General features: G+C 47.3%; 1 protein-coding gene across 1 annotated transcript in view; it reads left to right on the top strand.

Annotated features, from left to right (window-relative positions):
- arfgef3 (ARFGEF family member 3) overlaps window positions 1-22,332 on the top strand; it is a 197,729-nt gene that overhangs the window by 79,847 nt on the left and 95,550 nt on the right. Inside the window, exons 27-30 of the mRNA XM_069936112.1 lie at window positions 2,791-3,695; window positions 6,369-6,535; window positions 10,106-10,271; window positions 21,551-21,658. Coding sequence (XP_069792213.1) covers window positions 2,791-3,695; window positions 6,369-6,535; window positions 10,106-10,271; window positions 21,551-21,658 — 1,346 coding nt within the window. The remainder of the gene's footprint in view (window positions 1-2,790; window positions 3,696-6,368; window positions 6,536-10,105; window positions 10,272-21,550; window positions 21,659-22,332) is intronic.

The following is a 22,332-nucleotide window of genomic DNA, read 5'->3' on the forward strand; positions in this document are numbered from 1 at the left end:
TGTCCAACTTTTCTCCCCACCTCAGTAGTTCTTACCCTTTAATCCAGGCAGCGGCCTGGTAAATACGTGCCCTTTCCAAAGTCCCCACAACCTTCCTGTAATGGGACAAGCAGGACTTTAAAATGTTTAAAATTTAGACATACAGCGCGGTAACAGGCCATTTCAGCTGACGAGTCTGTGCCGCCCAATTTACACCCCATTAACCTCCAACCTCCGGAACGTTTTGAAGGGTGGGAGGAAACTGGAGCCTTCAGGGAAAATCCTGGCAGACACGGGGACAACATGCAAACTCCTTACAGACAGCGTGTGATTCGAACATCCGTCCCGATCACTGGTGCTGTAAAGGCGTTATGCCAACCTTGCTGCCCTATTGCAAACAGTATACTGAGAGTGACCTACCCAAAGATCCGTATAGCTGCAAAACGTGACATCCTTTCTGATACACTCGGTGCCCCAACCAAGGAAGGCAGCAAGCCAAACCCGTTCTTTACCACTCGAAAAAGCCTTCTTTCTCCTACACTCAAGAAAGACGGAGAATTTATCTGCCAACAATGAGCTGCTGGAGGGACTTAGTGGGTCAGGCAGCATCCGCGGGGAGAAATGGTCACTCTACCTTTGGACCCTTTACCGAGACTAAAGTAGAAAGTAGGTGATATTTATATTGGGGGGGGGAGGGTTGTAAGGAAATGGAGAGGGGCCGAAGAGGTGATGGGGTATTCGATAGAATTTGTAAAAGGGGGAGCAACAGGCAGAGGGAAAGCGGGGGAAGGGGAAACAGAAAAGTAAAGAAGAGAGGGGAATAGTGGAGTCTGCAGATGCTGGAGTCAAGTAGAAACTCGATAGGACACGCAGCATCCACAGGAAGTCACAATTTCACATTAAAGGGCCCATCCCACCCCAGTAACACTCACCTCTCCCCCACTCGCGTTCAGAAGACAACACAAGCTTGAAAGAACAAACTTCTAGATTCAACACCAGTTTCTTTCACGCTGTTATCAGACTCTTAAATGGACCTCACTGGTTTTTTTTAACAATACTTTTCTCTACACTCTCACTCAAAGTAACACTACTCTCTGGGCACTCTAAGCAGATGGCATTAATGTCGGCCTCCAATTTTTGTTAACCCCCTCCCCGATCTCTCTCTCTCTCTCTCTCTCTCTCTCTCTCTCCCTCTCTCTCCCCCCCATCCCTCTTGCTCCTTTCCTCCATCTGCCCACCCCGTTCCCTTTCCTATCAGCTGACCTCTCCCCACCAACTCTCTTCTACCTATGATCTGTCAGCTGGTGCCCTTTCCTCCCTCCTCTCCCCCTTCCCCTATCTTTTAATTCAAGTGCCTGCCTGTTTTTTTGCTCATACCTTGACACAGGAGCTCAGGCCCGAAATGCTAGTGGCCTACAGATGCTGCGTGGCCTGCTGAGTTTCTGCAACAGGTTTGTGTATTGCATGGAAGCAGTGGAATTACACAGATAAACTGAGGAAAATCAAAGTTCATGCCATAAGGCTGTCCGGAAGGGATATGATGTGTTGGTCCTTAAATTTACGTTTGGCCTCACCCTGGCAATGGATGCTCCAGAGACAGGCATATGTATCAGTATGGCAAAGGGGAGGGTGATTGACTACAGGAACCTCAGGCTTTGTCTCACGGAGCACAGTGAAGTGGCCACCCCATGTGTGTTGGCTACACCCAGGAGATGTGCATTGGGGGCATTGTGAGGAAGACTTTGAAAGCTTCCAGGGATATCTGGACCCGCTGGAAAAATGGGCTGAAAAATGGCAGATGGAGTTTAATGTGGATAAGGGTGAGATGTTGCATTTTGGAAGGACAAACCAAGAAAGGAGGAGAGAGGTAGAACAGAAGGATCTGGGAATGCAGATACATAATTCCCTGAAGGTGGTGTCGCAGGTAGATGGGTTGTAAAGTGAGCTTTTGGCATTTTGGCCTTCATAAATCAAAGTATTGAGTACAGGAGATGGGATGTTATGGTAAAGTTGTATAAGACATTGGTGAGGCCAAATTTGGAGAATTGTGTGCAGTTTTGATCACCTAACTGCAGGAAAGACATCAATAAGATTGAAAGAGTGCAGAGAAGATTTACTAGGATGTGGCCTGGACTTCAGGAACTGAGTTACAAAGAAAGAGTTAAACAGGTTCAGACTTTACTCCCTGGAGCTTAGAAGAATGAAGGGAGATTTGATAGAAGCATTTAAAGTTATGAGGGGTCTGGAAAGAGTAAATGTAGATATGGGTTAAGGTGAAAGGGGAAAGGTTTAGGGGAATCATTGAGGGGGATCTTCTGTGCAAGAAAGTGGTGGGAGTGTGGAATGAGCTGCCAGCTGAAGTGGTGAATGCGGGTTTAATTAAGAAGAATTTGTTTAAGAAGAATTTGGACAGGTACATGGATGGGATGGGTGTGGAGGTCAGTGGGATGAGGTAGAATAATAGTTTGGCATGGAATAGAAAGGCTGAATGGCCTTTTTCTGTGCTTTATTGTTCTATGGTTCTAGGAACCTGAGGGGGAACCTTTTTACACAGAGGATTGTGGGCGATTGGGAACAGATTGCTGGAGGAGGTGATTGAGGCAGGTACTATTGCAATGTTCAAGAAAACAATTGGACAGACATAGGGTTTAGAGAACATGGGCCAAAGAATCTATGGTTTTATGGTTCAATGGAAAGCTCTGTCCCACCTGGAAGGTCTCTGACAGGGAATTCCTCTGTTTGTTGATGTTGCTTGGGTTTAGTGCATCGGTACAAGCTGAGAGTCTCACCACGTGCCTCCCCTTCCCACAGCATCATGGACGGCATGACAGAAGCCTGTGTTAAAGGAGGCATCGAGGCTTGTTATGCCGCTGTGTCCTGCGCCCGCGCCCTGCTCGGAGGCCTGGACCAGCTGAGCCGGGGGAAGGGGCTGGCGGAGGAGCAGGTCCACCACCTGCTGCGGTATGCCGACGAGCTGAAGGGAGGTGGCGAGCCTTCCCGCGAATCGGTGGAGATCAGCGAGGCGGACTTCCGCTGGCAGCGCCGGCTCCTGTCGGCCGAGAGGGCCCGCTGGGAGACCAGCCCAGATGTCAGCGTCAGCATCACTGCGGACACGGGCCGGTGCACCGCCCTAGCGGACGGGATGGGGCAGACCACCCCTGAGGAGAGCTGCCGCCGCGAGTGGTGCCCCTCTGACGCCGGTGAGACACTGTGCCAGATAGCGATGCCGGGCCCTGAGCAGGGAGACCAGCTGGAGGCGGCCCACCGCCGCAGCATCCAGGCTCCCCCGGACTCCGCCAACTTCCTGTCCGTCGACCCCAGGGGCCACAAGATGCCGGGGTCGCGGCGCAGCGAGAGCAACTTCAGCGTTGATGAGCAGGACATCTCAAGGACGGAGTTCGACTCCTGCGACCAGTACTCGACAGCGGCCGAGAAAGACTCAGGCAGGTCGGACGTCTCAGAGATCGGGTCAGACAACTGCTCGCTGGTGGATGAGGATCAAGCCCTCAGAGACTGCCCTGGCCACAGGTCACTGCGCGGGGCCTCGCTCACCCTGAACCTCCTGAAGAACCAGGAGGCCGAGCAGCACAGTGCCCGGATCTTTGTGCAGTCGCTCGTCACCATCCTCCCTGGACTCTTGACCCTCCAGGCCACAGAGGAGGTCGACTCCTCCCTGCAGAGTTTTGCCTCCGTCTTCTGCTCTGGTCTGCAGTCAGGTACAAGTTCAATGTTATTATCATCTGACTGTGTCCATAAGAGACGAAACTGCGGTCGCACACAAACAAACACGTTACACAGTACATAATAGAGATCTTCAAACACAGTGATTGTAATTGGAGAAACTCAGCAAGTCACACAGTGTTGTTTATGTGGCAGAGGTATAAAAATATATAGCCAACATTTTGGGCCTCAACCCTTCCTCAAGGTATGAACTAAAAGGGGCAGGTGTCTCACTAAAATGGTGAGGTTGAGGAGCACAAGCCCATAGGTAAGAGAGAGGGCCCAGGAGAAAAAAGCTGAGCAGTGATAGGAGGGGTGGATAGCTCGCTGAATGGAGAGGGAGGGGGTATCGGGATGGGAATGGAAGTCAGATGCGAAGGTGGAGGGTTGGCGAGGTCAAAGAGTGGAGAAGGAGGATTGGGGAGGTTGGAGGGTGAGGTGGGTTGGGGAGGTCAGAGGGTGGAGGTGGAGGGTGGGGGAGATGAGATGCCTCGGAGGGAGGGAAAGGGAAGCTGAAAGGAGTAGATGGGTGATGAGATGAGGGGGATAGAAGTGCCCCTACCCTCTACATCAGAGAACGATCCCCTTTCCCCATCACTAATTAACTTTTTGTCACTTGTGTCCTCTCTCCCTTACCCACCTATGACCACTTGCCAGTGCTCCTCCCCGCCCCTCTCCCCCACCATTTTACATAGCCACCAATGTGCCTTTAGCTCATACCTTGATGAAGGTCTCAGGCCTGAAATGTTGCTTATGTGTGGTGGAGGAAAAGGGTCCTGAATGATTCTTTGATCCCTATTTCAGGAACTCTCTCGGTGAACGTCATCAATAGAGGAAAGGGAGAGGCCAGTGATGTTCTTGGCCATTGTGATGACCCTCTGTATTGACCTCCGATCTGATGCTTTGCACCTACTGTCCCCACACAGTGATGCAACCAGATAAGACCTTCTCAACTGTGGTCCTGTAAAATGTTGTCAAGATGGGAGCCAGTAACCTTGCCCTCCTCAACCTCCATAGTAAGCGTAGGCCAGTGGTTCTCAACCTTTTTCTTTCCATTCACATCCCACTTTAAGTATTCCCTATGCCATCTATGCTCTGTGATTAGTAAGGGATTGCTTAAGGTGGGATGTGGGTGGAAAGAAAAAGATTGAAAACCACCATTTTAATCGTACCTCATTGACTCATTATGTGTACAGTTTCAGAACTCCAAAGGAAATGGGCCAGTGACAATTTTTCACAGGCAAAATATTTCAGTAACAATTGGGTCTAGAGCAGTGATTCTCAACCTTCCCTTCCCACCCACATCCCACCTTAAGCAATCCCTTACTAATCACAGAGCGCCCATGGCATAGGGATTACTTAAAGTGAGTGGAAAGAAAAAGGTTGAGAACCACTGGCTTAGGGTCTCACTCTCTACTACCCCCTACCCCCACAGCCCCATTCCTCAACCTTCTGAGGCTTTGATATCACCTCTCCTGGCTGTGTGGTCAATGTGAGGAAGCTGGCAGATGGTATGCACTGATTTGGAGGCACCGCATTGAGACATCTCCTGTAGTGCATAGGGCTCCCGTCGAGGTTTGTAAGCTCCAAAACCCAGCTACATATTTCAGTGCATGGCTGAGGGAGAGCAACAGTGTCTTCATTGCTGGCCTTCAGACAAGATAATGGAACCGTGGCTCCCGGGTGGATGCAACAGGTCCCCCAGCCGTGTTAAGAAGGGTGCATAGGGAGTAGAGCCACCACTTCACATGCCCAGTGTCCCTAGTTTGATCCTGACTTGAGGCACAGTATGTGAGGTTGGTAGGTTCCAGTAGAGCTGCTGCCTTACATCCCCAGCATCCCCAATTTGATCCTGACCTGGGGTGCCATATGTTTGGGGTTTGCAGATTCTAGTAAAACTGCTGCCTCACATCCCCAGTGGGGATGACCTTTGGTGCTGTCCATGTGGAGTTTGCATGTTCTCCCTGTGCCTGTTTAAGTTTCCCTATGGGTATTCTGGCTTCCTTCACCAGATGTCAATAGGTTCATTGGCTCTGGTATGTCAGTGAGGAATAGAAACTGAGGAGTTGAGTGGGGGGCGGGGGAGGGAGATGGAAATGATAAAAATGTGGGATAACTAAAAATAATAATGGTGTCAATGGGTGCTGATAGCAGGCAGTGACTGGATGGGCTGAAAGGCCTATGGCCATGTTGGTTCAAGGATTCCACTGTGATGTCACAACTGGATGTTTCAAAATATAAACTCCTTCCATTTCCAGGTCTGATGGGAAGGTTGTGACACAGGAGGTAGGTTCCTACCCTGTCTATATTTGTTGCCCCCTTAGTGAGCACCTTGTCTGAGTTCAACTTTGTTTATCATCCTGTGTACAGAAATACTGTGAGAAAGTTAATTCTATGAGCAATTCAGCTAATTAACCCATGCATCATATGGCAGTTAAAAACACAGTAAAGTTACAGAGAGTGATGGGGTGGTGGGCAAGAGCAATGTAATTTTATCAGAGCGAGGTTCATTCAGGAGTCTGATAACAGCAGGAATAAAACTGCTCTTGAACCCTGTGTGTGTGTGTGTGTGTGTGTGTGTGTGTGTGTGTGTGTGTGTGTGTGTGTGTGTGTGTGTGTGTGTGTGTGTGTGTGTGTGTGTTTGTGTGTGTGTGTTTTGTGTCTTTCAGAGCTGCTGCGATCCCCTGGACCTGACACTGGTGAGAACATGAGCTGCCAGCCTCTGATGAATGCAGACGGCCTGTACCTGGTCGCCTTCCACGCCCTGTCGCTGAGCCTGAAGCTGAATGCCTGCGACTACTACCGGAGGAAGCCGGCTCCCGTTCCCATCTCACTGGTGAGAAGGGCTGAATCTACATCCATCCATTCCATCCACACCAGGAGATATAGAGGGTCGATGGGAGTATCCAAGGGGTTCATAAATGCCTGGGGATCAAAAGGGGGCCGCTAAATGCCGGGAGGGGAGTAAATGGAACTTTTGCGGTTGAAAGTAGGGGCATGTGTATGGAAAATAGCGCCTGTGGCAGTGGTGGCCAACCTCTTGCAAGAGTGGGGCTTGGCGGCCGCATTGTTTCATTTGTCTTCGGCCTTTTAATAAGTTGAGAGTGAGCGGGAGGACGAGGGAAGGTGGATGGAGTGGAGATGAAAGAGGTGTGTGTTCTTTGTATGTTGGGCAGGTGGCGGTGCAAGCCGGGGAGATGGGGGGAAATGGGACATACAAAGAATGTCGCCATGGGGTAGGGGGGAATTCCATGCCTGGGGTTGAATAAGGGATCAAGGATTCCATGAAGTGGTCGACGGTCTAAAAGAGTCGGGGGCCCCTAGTTCACACCTCCCACTGTCTCTGTCACATCCCATCTCAGTCACTCTCTTCCTCCCCCTACCCCCTGTCGGGCAGGAGGATTTGAAAACACAAACCTCCTGATTCAAGGACATGCTCTTCCTTGCTGTTACCAGACTCTCGAATAAACCTCACTTTGGAGAAGGATGGCGTTTAGTTTAACTGCACCTTTCTTCATTCCCTGGACTTTTTCCTTGTAACATTTTACCCCGCACCTTTTGACTTGCTACACCCTGCCCGTTTGTTTTATTATTACACCATGTGCTGTGGTTACATACTTGGCTGGATAGCGCACAAAATAAAACTTTTCACTGTACCTCAGTATACGTGATAATAAACAATTCATGGATGCCATGTAGCATCTCAAGCCTGCTTCTCTGTGACCTCCTATACCCCCTCTGAGGCATGCTTATTTTTCCTTAAATAGGGAGACTTCTTTAATCCGGTGACGTTGGGACCCGACCATCGCTAGACCACAGAAAATGCCGGAATGTAGAAAATGCATAAAAAATAGCAAAGTTGCGGTCGGTACCTCAATCAGATCCATTTTCTGAACTAAAAGGTTCAAATATGTCGCAAATCAAATCGTGGTTAGTCCAGTGTTCAGGACTGCGGCTTGAATCCCGCGCTGTCTGTAAGAAGATTGTACCAACGGCGAGTGCCAGACCACAGAGCGCCAGATTTAAGCGGTTCAACCTGGTCTGTTTATCGTCACGTGTATCAAGATGCAGTGATAAAGTTTGTTTTGCGGCCAGTCCAGCAAGATATCCATGCTTAGATTTAAGCGGTTCAACCTGGTCCGTTTATCGTCACGTGTACCAAGATGCAGTGATAAAGTTTGTTTTGTGGCCAGTCCAGCAAGATATCCCATACTTAGATTTAAGCGGTTCAACCTGGTCCGTTTATCGTCACGTATACCAAGATGCAGTGATAAAGTTTGTTTTGCGGCCAGTCCAGCAAGATATCCCATACTTAATAAGACACTGTACAGAAGTTCAGAGTTGCGGGGAGAGAGAAAGAGAGAGAGACTCTTGTGTCTCCATCCTTGCATGTCCTATATGTAATGCCAGACTTGCACTAATGTTGACTGAAATGACAGAACAATTCAACATTAAATTTATTGTCATGTAATAAGAATAGAGGAATATCACCCAAAATTCCCTTTTGTCTGCCGTAGGACAGGCAGATTGGCCGTTGATAGAAATTGCCTGAAGCGCCTCTTACACTCAGAGAAAGCGAAGCAAAAGAGAGTTCCCTCAGAGTCACCAAATGTTCGTGGATTCACCTCTAGCCCCCAAAGTCACAGAGTCCAGTCCAAACCATCAGTAAGCCGAGCTCCAGATCCGAACCTCTGACACAATCAGGACCCTTCAGCGCCCTCGACACCCTCTCGCATCCCAGTTCTTGAGCCAGTCTCCAGTCTGTCCGCTTCATGGTGTGAATCCCTTGGCCACAGTCGTTAGCAGCCCGTAGTCTGCATGGGTTCCTTACCTCGAGACTCCAACAGGCCGGCACCTGTGTGCTTCTTCAATCACAGAACCCCCTTACTGGTCTGCTGCCGCGGTCATGGTCCTGTGGGTCATCTTCTCTGTTCCCCCTTTTCAAACTGGGGTGTGGGGGTGTTCTCCCTGTTTTCTGGTGCCCTGCACCAGTCCTCCACTCCCCCGGAGTCTGCAACCCCTCGTGGCTGCCGCCGATTATCGGCGGCTCTGTCTTGGGTACAGACCCCGCGGCCAAAGTATCTCTAAATAAAACCGCCATTGGCTCCATTTACAGGCCATTTAAAGCATGTGTGCGGAGCTGACGGAAATCAGACTGGGCGGATGGACCCCGTGAGAGAGGGCCATGTCTCCGCTCCCTGCTCTCCGTGGATCCTCACAAGCGACAGTACTCCCGTCACAGCAGCACTGACAGTTAAATTAAAGGCGAGCGATGCCCAGGTCTCCTCTGTGAACGAACAACAGTTGGTATGGGAAAGCTCTGCGCTGGTATTGTCAGGAGCGATAGTCACATATAGCATAGAACACTCTTCCATGTTAACCAAGCTAATATCATACCAACATCCAAATACCCTTCTGAACCTTTTCTATCTATATTTCTGTCCAAATGCCTTTTTTAATTTCATCCTTGTCCCTCCTCTGGCAGCTCCTTTCAGATACTGGCCACCCTCTGAGTGAAAAGGTTGCCCCTTGGGTCCCTCCGAAATCTCTCCCCGCCTTAAAGCTGCATTTTCTCATTTTGGAATCATCGATACTGGGGGAAAACACTGAGTGTTCATTTTAACTGTTCTCATCATTGCATAAATGCCCCTTTTAACCAGGGTGGGAGTAGCAAACACCAGAGGACATCTGTACAAGGTGAAGAGAGGGAAGGTTCAGGGCTGTGTTTTTTTTTACACAGAGAGTTGTGTGGGCCTGGAATGCCTTGTCAGAATGGTGGTGGAGGCTGAAACATTGGGGGCATTTAAGAGACTCTTAGAGAGGGACATGGATGAAAGAAAAATAGTGGGTATTGAGATATATATACAACAATTTTCCCTTGCAAACGCTGCAACCGTGTCTGCCTGTCCCGCATCGGACTTGCCAGCCACAAACGAGCCTGCAGCTGACGTGGACATTACCCCTCCATAAATCTTCGTCCGCGAAGCCAAGCCAAAGATATATATATATATATATATATATATATAAAATATCTATGGGTCGACATAACAGCATGGGCCAAAGGGCTTATACTGTGCTGTATTGTTCTATGTTCTTAATCTTGATAAGTGCAGATCTGAGTATCCTTTGCTGTGGGAAATAAAGACCCAGCCAATGCCACTTCTCCCTATAACTGAGCTCCCCCTCCCCCCAGTACCAGTTACATCCTGGTGAAGGAATACTGACGGGAAGCAACTGTGCTGAACCTAAGCCAATTTAGAATGGCACCTTTCCCAAGCTGTGTGTAGGCTCCTGGTCTGGACGTGCTGACGTGGACCTGTGCGGCCTGTGGCTGATTCCACTGAGGCAAGGTGCAGGTCCCTGTGCGCTCAGGGTACTCACTCCTGATCCTGTTGTGTCTCCGCAGAAAGAGTTTGTGAGGCAGGTACAAAGCAGCCGGGTGCTGGTGGTGCTGTCACAGGCATGGATTGAGGAGGTGTACCATCAAGTGCTGGACAGGAATCTGCTGGGAGAGGCTGGATACTGGGGAACAGCCCAGGAGCACTCCCTGCCTTTCATTGTCATATTAACTGGTAAGTCACAATTTGATTATATTTTTGGGGGGGGAGGGGGGGGAGGTTTGTCATCAGGCCATCAAGTGAATGCTGGCTCTCGGAGAACTCCCATTGCCCTACATTTCCCAGTGGTCTTTGTTCTGACATACCCATCAACCTATCCCCAATGCTCCTGCCACCCACCTACACGAGGGTTAATTCACAGTGGCCAATAAATGCACCAATCTGCACACCTTTGTGGTGTCAGAGTTTTAGATTTTAGATTCATTTATTATTTTCATGTGTACCTGGATACTTTTCTAGGTTCAAGTTTTTCATTAGTCTATCCATGTCAGACATAGATCTTCAAGGGTTGAGGTTTATCCTTCGATTGTCATGTAATATGCCTGATATACTTCAGCTTTGGTCTGTCATGAGACAAACCGCCACAATGAGTATCGCCCAGCACCCCTAAAAGAGAAAGAGAATCAAAAGAGAGACCCTCAGAGTCACTGAGCGTCTGTGGATTCGCCTCCAGTGCTCCCGCCGCCTCCGCAGTCCCACAGACTCCCGTCCAAACAGTCAGTGACCCGAGCTCTAGATCCAGAGCTCGGATGTGATCAGGTAGATTTCAGAGCCCAAGGCCCTTCAAGAGTCCTTCTTGACCGCAATGGCCTCTTCAATCCCGTTTCCGATGCCTGGTTCCCATGAGCCAATCTCCAGTAGCGCTGTAGCCTCTGAGGGTCGTCTCGCCACTGAGCCCCTTGCTAGTCCAATGCCGCGGTCACATTCCTTGTCGGCTCATCCCCCCATGTTGCTTCTTCTCAATGGGTGGTGGCGGGGTGGGGGGAATCTCTCTGTTTCTCGTGCCCTGCATTGGTCTGCTGCCCCCCCCCCCCAACCCCTCATAATATGTTACCCAGCACAGGCGCCCCATCTTGAGCTAAGGACTCGGTGGTCGCAGGATTTTTAAAAATACACTGTCACCCTTTAACAGGCTGTGTATAATGACTGGGAAGTAGGACCCTGCAGAGCAGTGCTGCGTCTCCGCTCCCAGCACTCCCAGGTCCGCACCAGCAGCTGTGCTGCTATTACAACAGCTTTTTTTTGCTTCGGATCTAAGTTATGAAATTTGCTCGCTAAACTTTGATCACTTGCCCTCAAACTTGCTAATGTGGCGCAGTGTCGTTTTTGTTTGACGGTGTTCTTGCTCTGTTTCTGAGGTGATGTGACAAATATTGTATATTGTATATAGAATGTTTTAAAGGAGATCTGTTTGATGTGTTTGCATGTGACCTACACTAAAAAAACCTGCCACAATTTATCTCCTTTATAATATTCTATATACAATATAAAATATAACATAACTGCCACAGTGAATCATTGCCGATGCATGGGGTAAGGTCCAAAAAGTAAGATGTCAGTGAGCTCCACATGTCAAGAAGCAAACGAATGTATCTCCTGCCTTACTCCAGAGGAGGGAGGTGTCATGATAATGAATATGTATGAGATGTACCGGAAGTCACGTGGTATGAGAGAGATAAGAACACAAGCAGGAGAACAAAGGAAACTGAAGAAAATAAAGCCACTAAGAAGTTTACCTGATAAAACTTGTGTTTAATGTTTTATTAACTTCACATTTCGGGCCACAAATGTGAAATTGGCGACGAGGATGAAAGAAGCTTGAAGAAAATTAAAGACTAAACAAGATTACAGACGTTTGCAGACAACTTCAAGGTGATAAGAATTTTCTCTTTGACTCAGTACTTTTGGGGCTGGAGTATTTCCTCATGGCTGGGGCAGACGGTGACTTTCTAACACATAGTGGAATTGCTCATTTTGACCCGACTGGTGATGCAAGTACTGTAAGTGTGAAGTGGAAGGCATGGCTGGAAGAATTTGAATCCTACACCGACAGTCGTGGCCTATTTCTAGATACCGGTACAGTTGAACAAAAAGCACAGAGAAGGGCGTTACCTCTTTTCACTGCTGGACCTGCAGTTCGGGAAACATTTAAGACACTTTTGAATACTGGAAAAAAGGATGAGTACCGGAAAGCGGTAGATGCATTAAATGCACACTATGTAGTGACACCGAATGCTACATTTCAACGCCATTTGTTTCGGAGAACGAGACAAGAAGATGGCCAGACAATTGCTCAGTACGTGACGAGACTACGCCAGCTAGCTGTTGGATGCAATTACATGCCAGCTGATTTGGACAACCAATTACTGGATCAAGTTGTACAGCACTGCAGATCAGATAAACTCAGAAGACGTCTACTGGAAAGAGGGAGTGAGTTGGAACTCACCGATGCTTTATCCATTGCTGCTGCATTAGAGGCTGTTGAAGGGCAATTTCATACCATGACCCTGAAAGACAACTCAAGCCAGCAAATTAAGAGGCTCTCACATCGCCATAACCAGCCAAGATATACGTCGACACAGGACGTGGAGTGTTATCGATGTGGAAACCGAGGTCACTTTGGAAAAGACCCATATTGCCCGGCCAAAGGCAAAGTTTGCAGAAAGTGTGGAGGTAAGGACCACTTTGCAAAGAAGTGCAAAAGCAAGTCCAATGCAGACCAGAAGAGGAAGAGTACAACTTTCAAAGGCAAAGCCTGGGGGAAAGGAAAGTATCCTGGAAAGAAAGATACCATTCGCCAGATAGACGGTGACGATACCCAGGAGGAACAGAGTTGTTACCAATTTACGTTGAATGAAGTACGTCATGAGAAAGTCCCAGTGATCATTGGTGGAGTGACAGTGCAGGTCATTGTAGACTCAGGCAGTGACAATAATGTGATTGATCGACATTTATGGGAGAAGTTGAAAAGGAAAAAGATCATCTGTACCTCAAAGAAGTGTTCCAAGAAACTGTATCCATACACAGCAACAAAGCCATTGCAGACCATTGGATGTTTTACTGCAACTGTTGAAGCTGGAGATAAGTACACCGAAGCAGAGTTTATGGTCATAGAAGAGAGGGGAGAACCATTGCTGAGTAGAAGCACAGCGCAAGACCTGGCAATACTTCATATTGGAGCTTGTGTCAATTCAATTCAGTCATACGAGGATATGAAGCAAGAATTCCCCACAGTCTTCCAAGGAGTAGGAAAGCTGAAAGGTCGACAATTGAAGCTAGCGGTAGATGAAACGGTCAAACCCAAGGCACAACCAATGCGCCGAACTCCGTTTGGACTTCGTGGGAAAGTTGAAGCCAAAATTAAAGAATTGATCGAACAAGACATTATTGAACTGGTGGAACATTCGACACAATGGGTCAGTCCCGTAGTGATTGTGCCCAAACCAAAGGGTGACATAAGACTATGTGTTGACATGAGAATGGCCAATGAAGCTATAATTAGAGAACGACACCCTATACCAACAGTGGAGGAAATACTTCAAGAACTAACTACCAGCAAGGTATTCTCAAAAATTGATCTGAAGTGGGGCTATCATCAATTAGAGCTGGATCCAGGTTCCCGAGATGTGACAACATTTGTGACTCACTGTGGATTGTATCGTTACAAGAGACTATCATTTGGAATTAATGCAGCTTCGGAGATCTACCAGTATGAAATCCATCGAGTGATTCAAGACATTCCTGGAGTTGCCAACATTTCTGACGACATCATAGTCCATGCACCAACGAAGGAAGAGCATGACAAACGGTTGAGGCGTGTACTATCTAGACTAGAGGAGGCAGGCCTTACCATGAATGGAAACAAGTGCCAGTTCGGTGTGTCAGAAATGGACTTCATGCAACACAGACTTACACGGGAAGGACTAATCCCTGCAGAGGCCAAGGTGAAAGCTATTGCAGATGCACGTGCACCTCAGAACGCAACAGAGGTGAGGAGTTTCCTGGGATTGGTCAATTTTTGTGCAAAGTTCATTCCTAATTTTGCTACAGTGGCAGAACCACTAAGGAAACTAACCAGGAAAGGTGTACCATTTCATTTTGGATCTGAGCAGAAGAAAGCGTTCACAGCGCTGAAGCAAAGCCTGACAGATGCAAAAACTCTTGGATATTACGATCCGGCGGCATCAACCAAAGTCATAGTGGATGCCAGCCCGGTTGGTTTAGGAGACGTGTTGGTCCAGATGCATGATGGAGGACCAAGAATCATTGTCTATGCCATCAGATCGTTATCAGATGTGGAGAGAAGATACTCTCAGACAGAGAAAGAAGGACTCGGACTTGTATGGGCCTGTGAGAGGTTCCATGCATATTTATACGGCATTGAATTTGAACTCATCACAGATCATAAGCCATTAGAGGTGATCTATGCACCTAGATCCAAACCATGTGCCAGAATAGAGAGATGGGTACTCAGACTACAACCCTACAAATATAAAGTAATCCACATTGCAGGGAAAGCAAACATTGCAGATCCGCTGTCCAGATTGGTGAAGGATGGTGGTCCACAATCCAAGTCAGAATTGGGAACTGAAACAGAGAGCTTTGTACACTTCGTAGCTATTCAGGCGACACCGAAAGCTGTGACTACGAAGGAAGTCGAGAGAGAATCCGAACGTGATCCAGAACTCAAGGAAGTAAGAGAATGCATACAGAGTGGACAATGGGACAAGTGTACTCACAAGGCTTACATTCCCATTAGAGACGAACTTTGTTGCATCGGACAGTGTGTATTGAGAGGTTGCAGATTGGTGATACCGCAAAGATTGAGACCGAAGATCGTATCCTTAGCGCATGAAGGACACCTAGGTATTGTTGGTACCAAGCAAAACCTCAGGACCAAGGTATGGTGGCCAAGTTGTGATAAGGACGCAGAGAAATTTGTTAAAGCTTGTCACGGATGTCAAATCACAAGTAGGAGTAATCCGCCAGAACCGATCCGGAGTACGCAACTTCCGACAGGACCATGGATCGACGTAGCTGTTGATTTTCTTGGACCTTTACCGACGGGTGAATCAATTATGGTAGTGATAGATTACTACAGCAGATACTATGAGTACGTGGTGTTGAAGTCCACAACCACTGAAAAAACAATACAAGCGTTAGCAGAGATATTCGCAAGATATGGATTACGTGTTACATTATACTCTGACAATGGTCCACAATTCATTTCAGAGACATTTGCGGAATACATGAGGACCACAGGTAACCACCATCATAAAGTAACTCCGAAATGGCCGCAAGCCAATGGAGAAGTAGAGAGACAAAATCAGTCCATTGAAAAACGATTGAGGATTGCACACGCAGAAGGACAAAATTGGCGAGAAGCATTGCTATCTTATGTGGCTGTCTATCGAGCAACGCCTCATGCAACCACTGGAAAAAGTCCTGCAGAAGCATTTTTTGGGAGAAAAATCGCACAAAAATGCCAGAAATAAAGGAAATCCGAGACGACCAGGAGATGAGGGACCACGATGCTGAAAAGAAAGGTGCAGCAAAGCTGTACACAGATTCGAAACGTGGAGCCAAGTACTCAGACATCATGCCAGGAGATAATGTTCTAGTGAGGCATGAAACTGGTGGTAAGCTAGACACACCTTATTACCATCAACCCTATACTGTCGTATCCAGAAGTGGCAGTATGGTGACAGTCAAGTCTCCGACTGGAGTCCTGTATAAGAGAAATGTATCAGGTGTAAAAAGGTACCAGTCCAGAGATACATCGAGCGAAGAGGTTGAAAGGCCAATACGAGATGCTGAAACTGAGAGACCTGATGATGTTCCAGAGGCAGTTACCAGCACTCCTGATGAAGCGACTAGAGCGCCAGAAACACCCGAAGCCGTGGCGAGCAGTATTTTCGACGCTGAGAGTGAACAACTGAGAAGCGACGACAATATCGCAGGCAGGCCAAAACGAAACCAGAAAGCGCCCAAACGATACGAAGACTTTGTGCCATAGTTTTAATAAGAACTTTGGGACAGTATTTAATCTTATATCATAAAGTGCATGTATGAGTGCTGTAGGAAGTAAATTTTATGTAGTTGAGTTATAGTATTACCATTAGTTACGATGTTTGTAGGTTTCCGAGGGATATTGGTAAGTGAAGGTAAAGTTTATTTCTGATTAAAGGAGGGATGTCACAATAATGAATATGTATGAGATGTACCGGAAGTCACGTGGTATGAGAGAGAGATAAGAACACAAGCAGGAGAACAAAGGAAACCGGAGAATAAAAAGACACTGAGAAGTTTACCTGATAAAACTTGTGTTTAATGTTTTATTAACTTCACATTTCGGGCCACAAATGTGACAGGAGGTATGTGGGATAGTTACAGCAGCACTTTATGGTCATGCCCTGAGATTACTACCACTGGGATGACTCTGAGTGAAGGAAGTCTGAGTGAACAGATGAATGGATGAATAAATGAATGATTTATGGACATATACTCAGATACAATGTAAAGATGCAACAGAAGTCCAACTTGCTGCGGCTTCCCAAATACAAAAAGTATACAATAACACATACGAAGAGGGAACTATAGATAATAATAATATATAGAGAAGAGAAAAAATTTATAACTTCTGTATTCATAGTTTAAAAATATGAGCTGAGTCAATTGTGCAGATAGATGTTTGGTCTTGAAGTAATGTTATGACAGAAAAAATGTTCCATCTTAATTTTTAATGTGAATTTGGGTTGGAACATTGCCACATGGTTTAGAGCAGTGGTTCTCAACCTTTTCCTTTCCACTCACATCCCTCTTTAAGTAATCCCTATGCCATCGGTCTCTGTGATTAGTAAGGGATTGCTTAAGGTGGGATGTGAGTGGGAAGGGAAGGTTGAGAATCACTGCTCTAGACCCAGTTGTTACTGAAATATTTTGCTTGAGAAAAATTGTCATTGGCCCATTCCCTTTGGAGTTCTGAAACCCTGCACATAACGAGTCAATAAGGGACGATTAAAACAGTCGTTTTCAAACATTTTCTTTCCACCCACATCCCACCTTAAGCAATCCCTCACTGATCACAGAGCACCGATGGCAGAGGGAATACTTAACGTCGTATGTGAGTGGAAAGAAAAAGGTTGAGAACCACTGGTTTATAGGCAACAAAAACATCAGAGTTTTGGGGAAATGAGACGCAGTGTAATTAGATAAAACTCCTGCGGTGTCCAAGCCTCTGTTACCCTCTCAGCTGTGACAAGAGGACATATTAGAAAGAGAGTATTAGAATTAGATGGAAAGAGAGCAGAAAGGGTTCACTAAGATGTTGCCCGGACTTCAGGAACTGAGTTACAGGGAAATGTTAAGCAGGATTTCCTGCAGGTAGAAGAATGAGAGGAGATTTCATGAGGTATTTAAAATTATGAGGGGGTTAGACAGAGTAAATGTAGATAGGCTTTTTTTCCACTGAGGGTAGGTGAGATACAAACCAGTGGGAAGGGAAGGTTGAGAATCACTGCTCTAGACCCAGTTGTTACTGAAATATTTTGCTTGAGAAAAATTGTCATTGGCCCATTCCCTTTGGAGTTCTGAAACCCTGCACATAACGAGTCAATGAGGGACGATTAAAACAGTCGTTTTCAAACATTTTCTTTCCACCCACATCCCATCTTAAGCAATCCCTCACTGATCACAGAGCACCGATGGCAGAGGGAATACTTAACGTCGTATGTGAGTGGAAAGAAAAAGGTTGAGAACCACTGGTTTATAGGCAACAAAAACATCAGAGTTTTGGGGAAATGAGACGCAGTGTAATTAGATAAAACTCCTGCGGTGTCCAAGCCTCTGTTACCCTCTCAGCTGTGACAAGAGGACATATTAGAAAGAGAGTATTAGAATTAGATGGAAAGAGAGCAGAAAGGGTTCACTAAGATGTTGCCCGGACTTCAGGAACTGAGTTACAGGGAAATGTTAAGCAGGATTTCCTGCAGGTAGAAGAATGAGAGGAGATTTCATGAGGTATTTAAAATTATGAGGGGGTTAGACAGAGTAAATGTAGATAGGCTTTTTTTCCACTGAGGGTAGGTGAGATACAAACCAGAGGACACGGGTTAAAATTGAAAGGGGAAAAAGTTGAGGGGGAATTTCTTCACAGAGTATTGTGGGAGTGTGTTACAAGCTGCCTGCTGAGGTAGTGAAGGCAGGCTCAATTTTAACATTTAAGAGGAATTTGGAGAGGTACAGGGATGGGAGAGAGAGGTATATAGGGCTATGGACTGGGTGCAGGTCAGTGGACTAGGCAGAATAAAAGTTTGGCACAGACTAGAAGGGCTGAAGAGGTCTGTGTCTGCTGTAATGTTCTATGGTTCTACATTCCATGACATTGCCCGACAACAATTGATGCAAGGCCCCAATGTGGTTGCTTGTGGAGTCAGCATTTCTAGCTTACTCCCTGCCCCTGATTAACCTCCCAATCTTCTTCCTCCCCACCACGATTTCTCTCTCAAGGGGTAACCCCCTTGCTCACCCCTCCTCGTTTCAGCCGATATCCGGCTACTCAATCATTTGAGACTTATCTTGGAGCCACGAGGACTGGGGAGGGAGTTTTATCCATGTTTAATGAGCTGGTAAGAACCGCAGCAGTATTCCCAGTTTAGGATGAATAATTCCTCTATCAAGCATGCCTACAATGCCCGCTTCTGGGAATGATTTGGGGTATGTAACCACCTTCGACTCAGGGTACCTTGCTGCAGTTGCTGCAGTTTCTCAATTCACTGTAATATGGTATCACTTGTTTTGTTAAGTAGATTCTGTTGACTGTTTGCTCAAAGGTTCCTTTTATTGTCATATAAAATAATTAAAAATATGTAATATATATGACATACTTCAAATCTTGCCTGCTGTGATGCAAAGAGTTGCCATTGTCTGGCACCCCCAATCGAGAGAGAAAGAGAAGCAGGGGGGCCGTGGCAAGATGGCGTAAGGAACAGACGTGCCTTCCACTCCTCTCCTGACTCTTTGTTATTGTTTTGTCTATAAGTGCCCGTTGAAACCTTCTAAAAAGTTTATAAGTAGTTAGAGGTGTTGAACTAGCTTCTAATGGTACAATTGCTGAAAAAAAGTAAAAGAAAACGCCAACAGATCACTAAGAAATTACATTTCCCGAAGTTATCTGAGCCTACCTGTTTACAAGAAGCCAGGACTCAGTGTGAAATGGATCCAAGAGGAGAAGTGCAGGATTCGGCAACAGAGCTCCGCTCTGTACCGGTAGGGCTCTTTAAAGATGGCGCCCGGCAGCCTTTGGAACAAAGGACTAGCCAAGCGCGTGTATTTCAATCAACGCCCGCTATGAGCGCTGTCACTGAACTTTTGACAGTTGAAACAGCTGGGACGCCGCCAGCTGAAGACCCGACTTTAAAGAGACGTCCACCGATCGATGTAGCGGTGGCGCTGCGAAATGCACCACCAGTTATGAAGACTTCAGTAGATCTTGATGTAATGAAGGCTCTTGATGTAATATGGGTTAAGGATAACCCTGAATATCACTCTTCTGATATTGCTGAGGAGGTTGTGGCAGGGGTTTCTACACGGAGTCATACTGCAGGAAAAGCAGTTAAACTAAGGGAAGGATTAGAAGATCCTTTGTTATTCAGAAACAGCAGGATCCTATTTTGTCTGAATCTATTCCAGTTGATATGCTTATCAAGAATCTTGAATTTAAGTTATCTTCTTCAATCAAAGAGTTAGGTAAATCTTTGGTTCAAGTTAATACCAAGCTTAATACCTTGGTGGACATTAATACTCAACAGATGTTTGATTATGGAGCTTTTAAGCTTGAAACGAATGAAAGACTTGATGTTTGTGACCAAGGTTTAGTTGACGTACAAGACCAAATACAAATACAATAAAACAATTGAAACTTTACAAATTCAGAGAGAGAAAGAGAAGCAAAAGAGAGTCCCCTCAGGCTCTGAGTGTCCATGGATCCACCTCCGGCGCTCCCACAGCCTCTGCAACCGTGCTCTCCTGTTCGATTCATCGGCGACCTGAGCTCCAGATCCAGACCTCCGAAGCCCTCAGCGCCCGAGGCCCTGAATCACGGTTCTGATACTGGCTCCCATGGGTCAGTCTCCAGCAGTGTGAGTCCTTCGATCGCAGGTCATCTACACCCCACAGGCCGCGTGGATCCCTCAGCTGCTGAGCCCCTCACTGGTCCGCTGCCATGGTCACCGTCCTGTTGGGTCGCCTCCCGGGCTTCTCCCCAGCAAGGTGGGAGGGGGGTTCTTCTGGTTTCTGATGCCATACGTCGGTCCACTGCTCCCCCCGGAATCTGTACCATCACCTTGGGTGCAGACCTCCATGCTGTACCCTGCTTAAAAAGACTCTACCGAGTAAGAATCCATTGCTATGAGATTGAGAGCAAGTCCTGCACACCTGTCAGCATGTCTTCTGGTTTAAAGGTGGTATAAAAATTCAAGGTTCATTTTATTGTCACATAATATATTAAAAATATATCATACGTGATATACTTTAAATTTTGCCTGCTGTAAGGCAGAGAGAGATTGGCCATTAGTATGGCCCGGTGCCCCTTACAGTAAAAGAGAAAGAGAAGCAGAATAGGATCCCTTCTGAGTCACTGAGAGCCAGTGGATTATCTCCAGCGCTTCCGCAGCCGTGCGGAGTCCTGTTCGATCCATCGGCCACCCAAGCTCCAGGTCAAAACATCTGACACGACCAAGAAGCCTTCAGCACCCGAGGCCCTTCAGGTACCCACCTTGCCCTCAACGCCCTCTCGAATCCCGGTTCTGATGCCTGGCTCCCATGAGCCATTCTCCAACAGCCTGCAGTATGTGTGAGTCCCCAGGCTGTTAAGTTGCCCACAGCCAGTGTGGGTCCCTCAGCCCAGGGTTGGTATCAGAACGTCTAATCGGGGGGCGGCGGGTGGCATTAAGGTAACCACGGGGGTGGGGGAGGGGGCACAATCTGACATTTGAAAATGCACTCAGCGGGGGGGGAAGGAGACGGTGCCGGGAACCTTCTCCGTGCACCACCATTGCACTACCCCATCCCTCTGATGTAACAGACAAACGCGCTACTTATGTCACGTGGAGACTAGTGACTCGGGTGGGGGCGGGGCCACAATGGCTCATTGGCAGGGGGGCAATGACCACGAATACCCTCCCCCCTTGGTGCCAGCCATGCCTCAGTCACTGAGCCCCTCTCTGGTCTGCTGCCGTGGTCACCTTCCCTGTAGGGTTGTCTCCTCAGCTTCTCCTTCTCAAGGCAGGGTAGGGGGTAGTTCTCCATTTTTCCGGTGCCCTGCACCGGTTTGCTGCTTCTCCAGATTCCACAAACCCTTGTGGCCACTGCCGAGAACAGACACTGCCATCTTAGGTACAGACCTCACAGTTGCAGGATTTTACTTACACACACCTGTTGCATTTCATTTGCAGATATGGATGGGTTGGGGAGTAGCGCCGTTGGGGGACAGATGATCAGCGCTGCCTCGGGACAGTCACCTCTGGCTCAGGAAAAGAACACCCCTGATTCGGTAACTGCAGGTAAGGTCCAGTCTAGCATTTTGCCAGATGTTCTTTCAGCCCATGGATCCTCCTGGATGTAAGTCACAACTCCTTGCTGTTTGGTTGAGAGCCACACTACTGGAGACACTTTCAGAAGTTGACATTCTCGGAAGGAGTACAAGGAGCAAGATGTAGAGGGGATTTGGAGTTGTGGGGATATTTTCAACCTAGCGAGTAGTTGGAATCTGGAATGTGGTAAAGGCAGAAACTCTCGCCACATTAAAAAAGCATCCAAATTTGAAGCAAGACATAGAAGGTTAGGGAGCAAATCCTTGTAAACGGGTGAAGGATTGCAATAATATGGTGGAGCGAAGGGCCTGCTTCGGTGTTGAATGATATTATCACTGAGACAACAGAAAGATATAACAGAGGAATCCAAATTATGAGGGGCATGATGTATTCAGAAGCTGTCTCCATAGGCAGGAGGATCAGTGACCAGAAGACAGGGAAATAAGGCAGTGCAGGCACCTTTATCAAAAGTGCTAGAGAATCTCAGCAGGTCACACAGTATCGACAGGAAGTACAAGGTAACCAATGGTCCAAACCTTAAGGCTTCTATTCCTTTCTCTCAATTCCTTCGCATCTGCTCCCAGCATGAGGTGTTCCATTCCCGAACATCCAAGATGTCCTTTTTCTGCCATTTGCTCAGCTCT

This window comes from Narcine bancroftii, chromosome 4 (genome assembly GCF_036971445.1).
Source record: "Narcine bancroftii isolate sNarBan1 chromosome 4, sNarBan1.hap1, whole genome shotgun sequence".
In the NCBI taxonomy this organism is placed as follows: Eukaryota; Metazoa; Chordata; class Chondrichthyes; order Torpediniformes; family Narcinidae; genus Narcine; species Narcine bancroftii.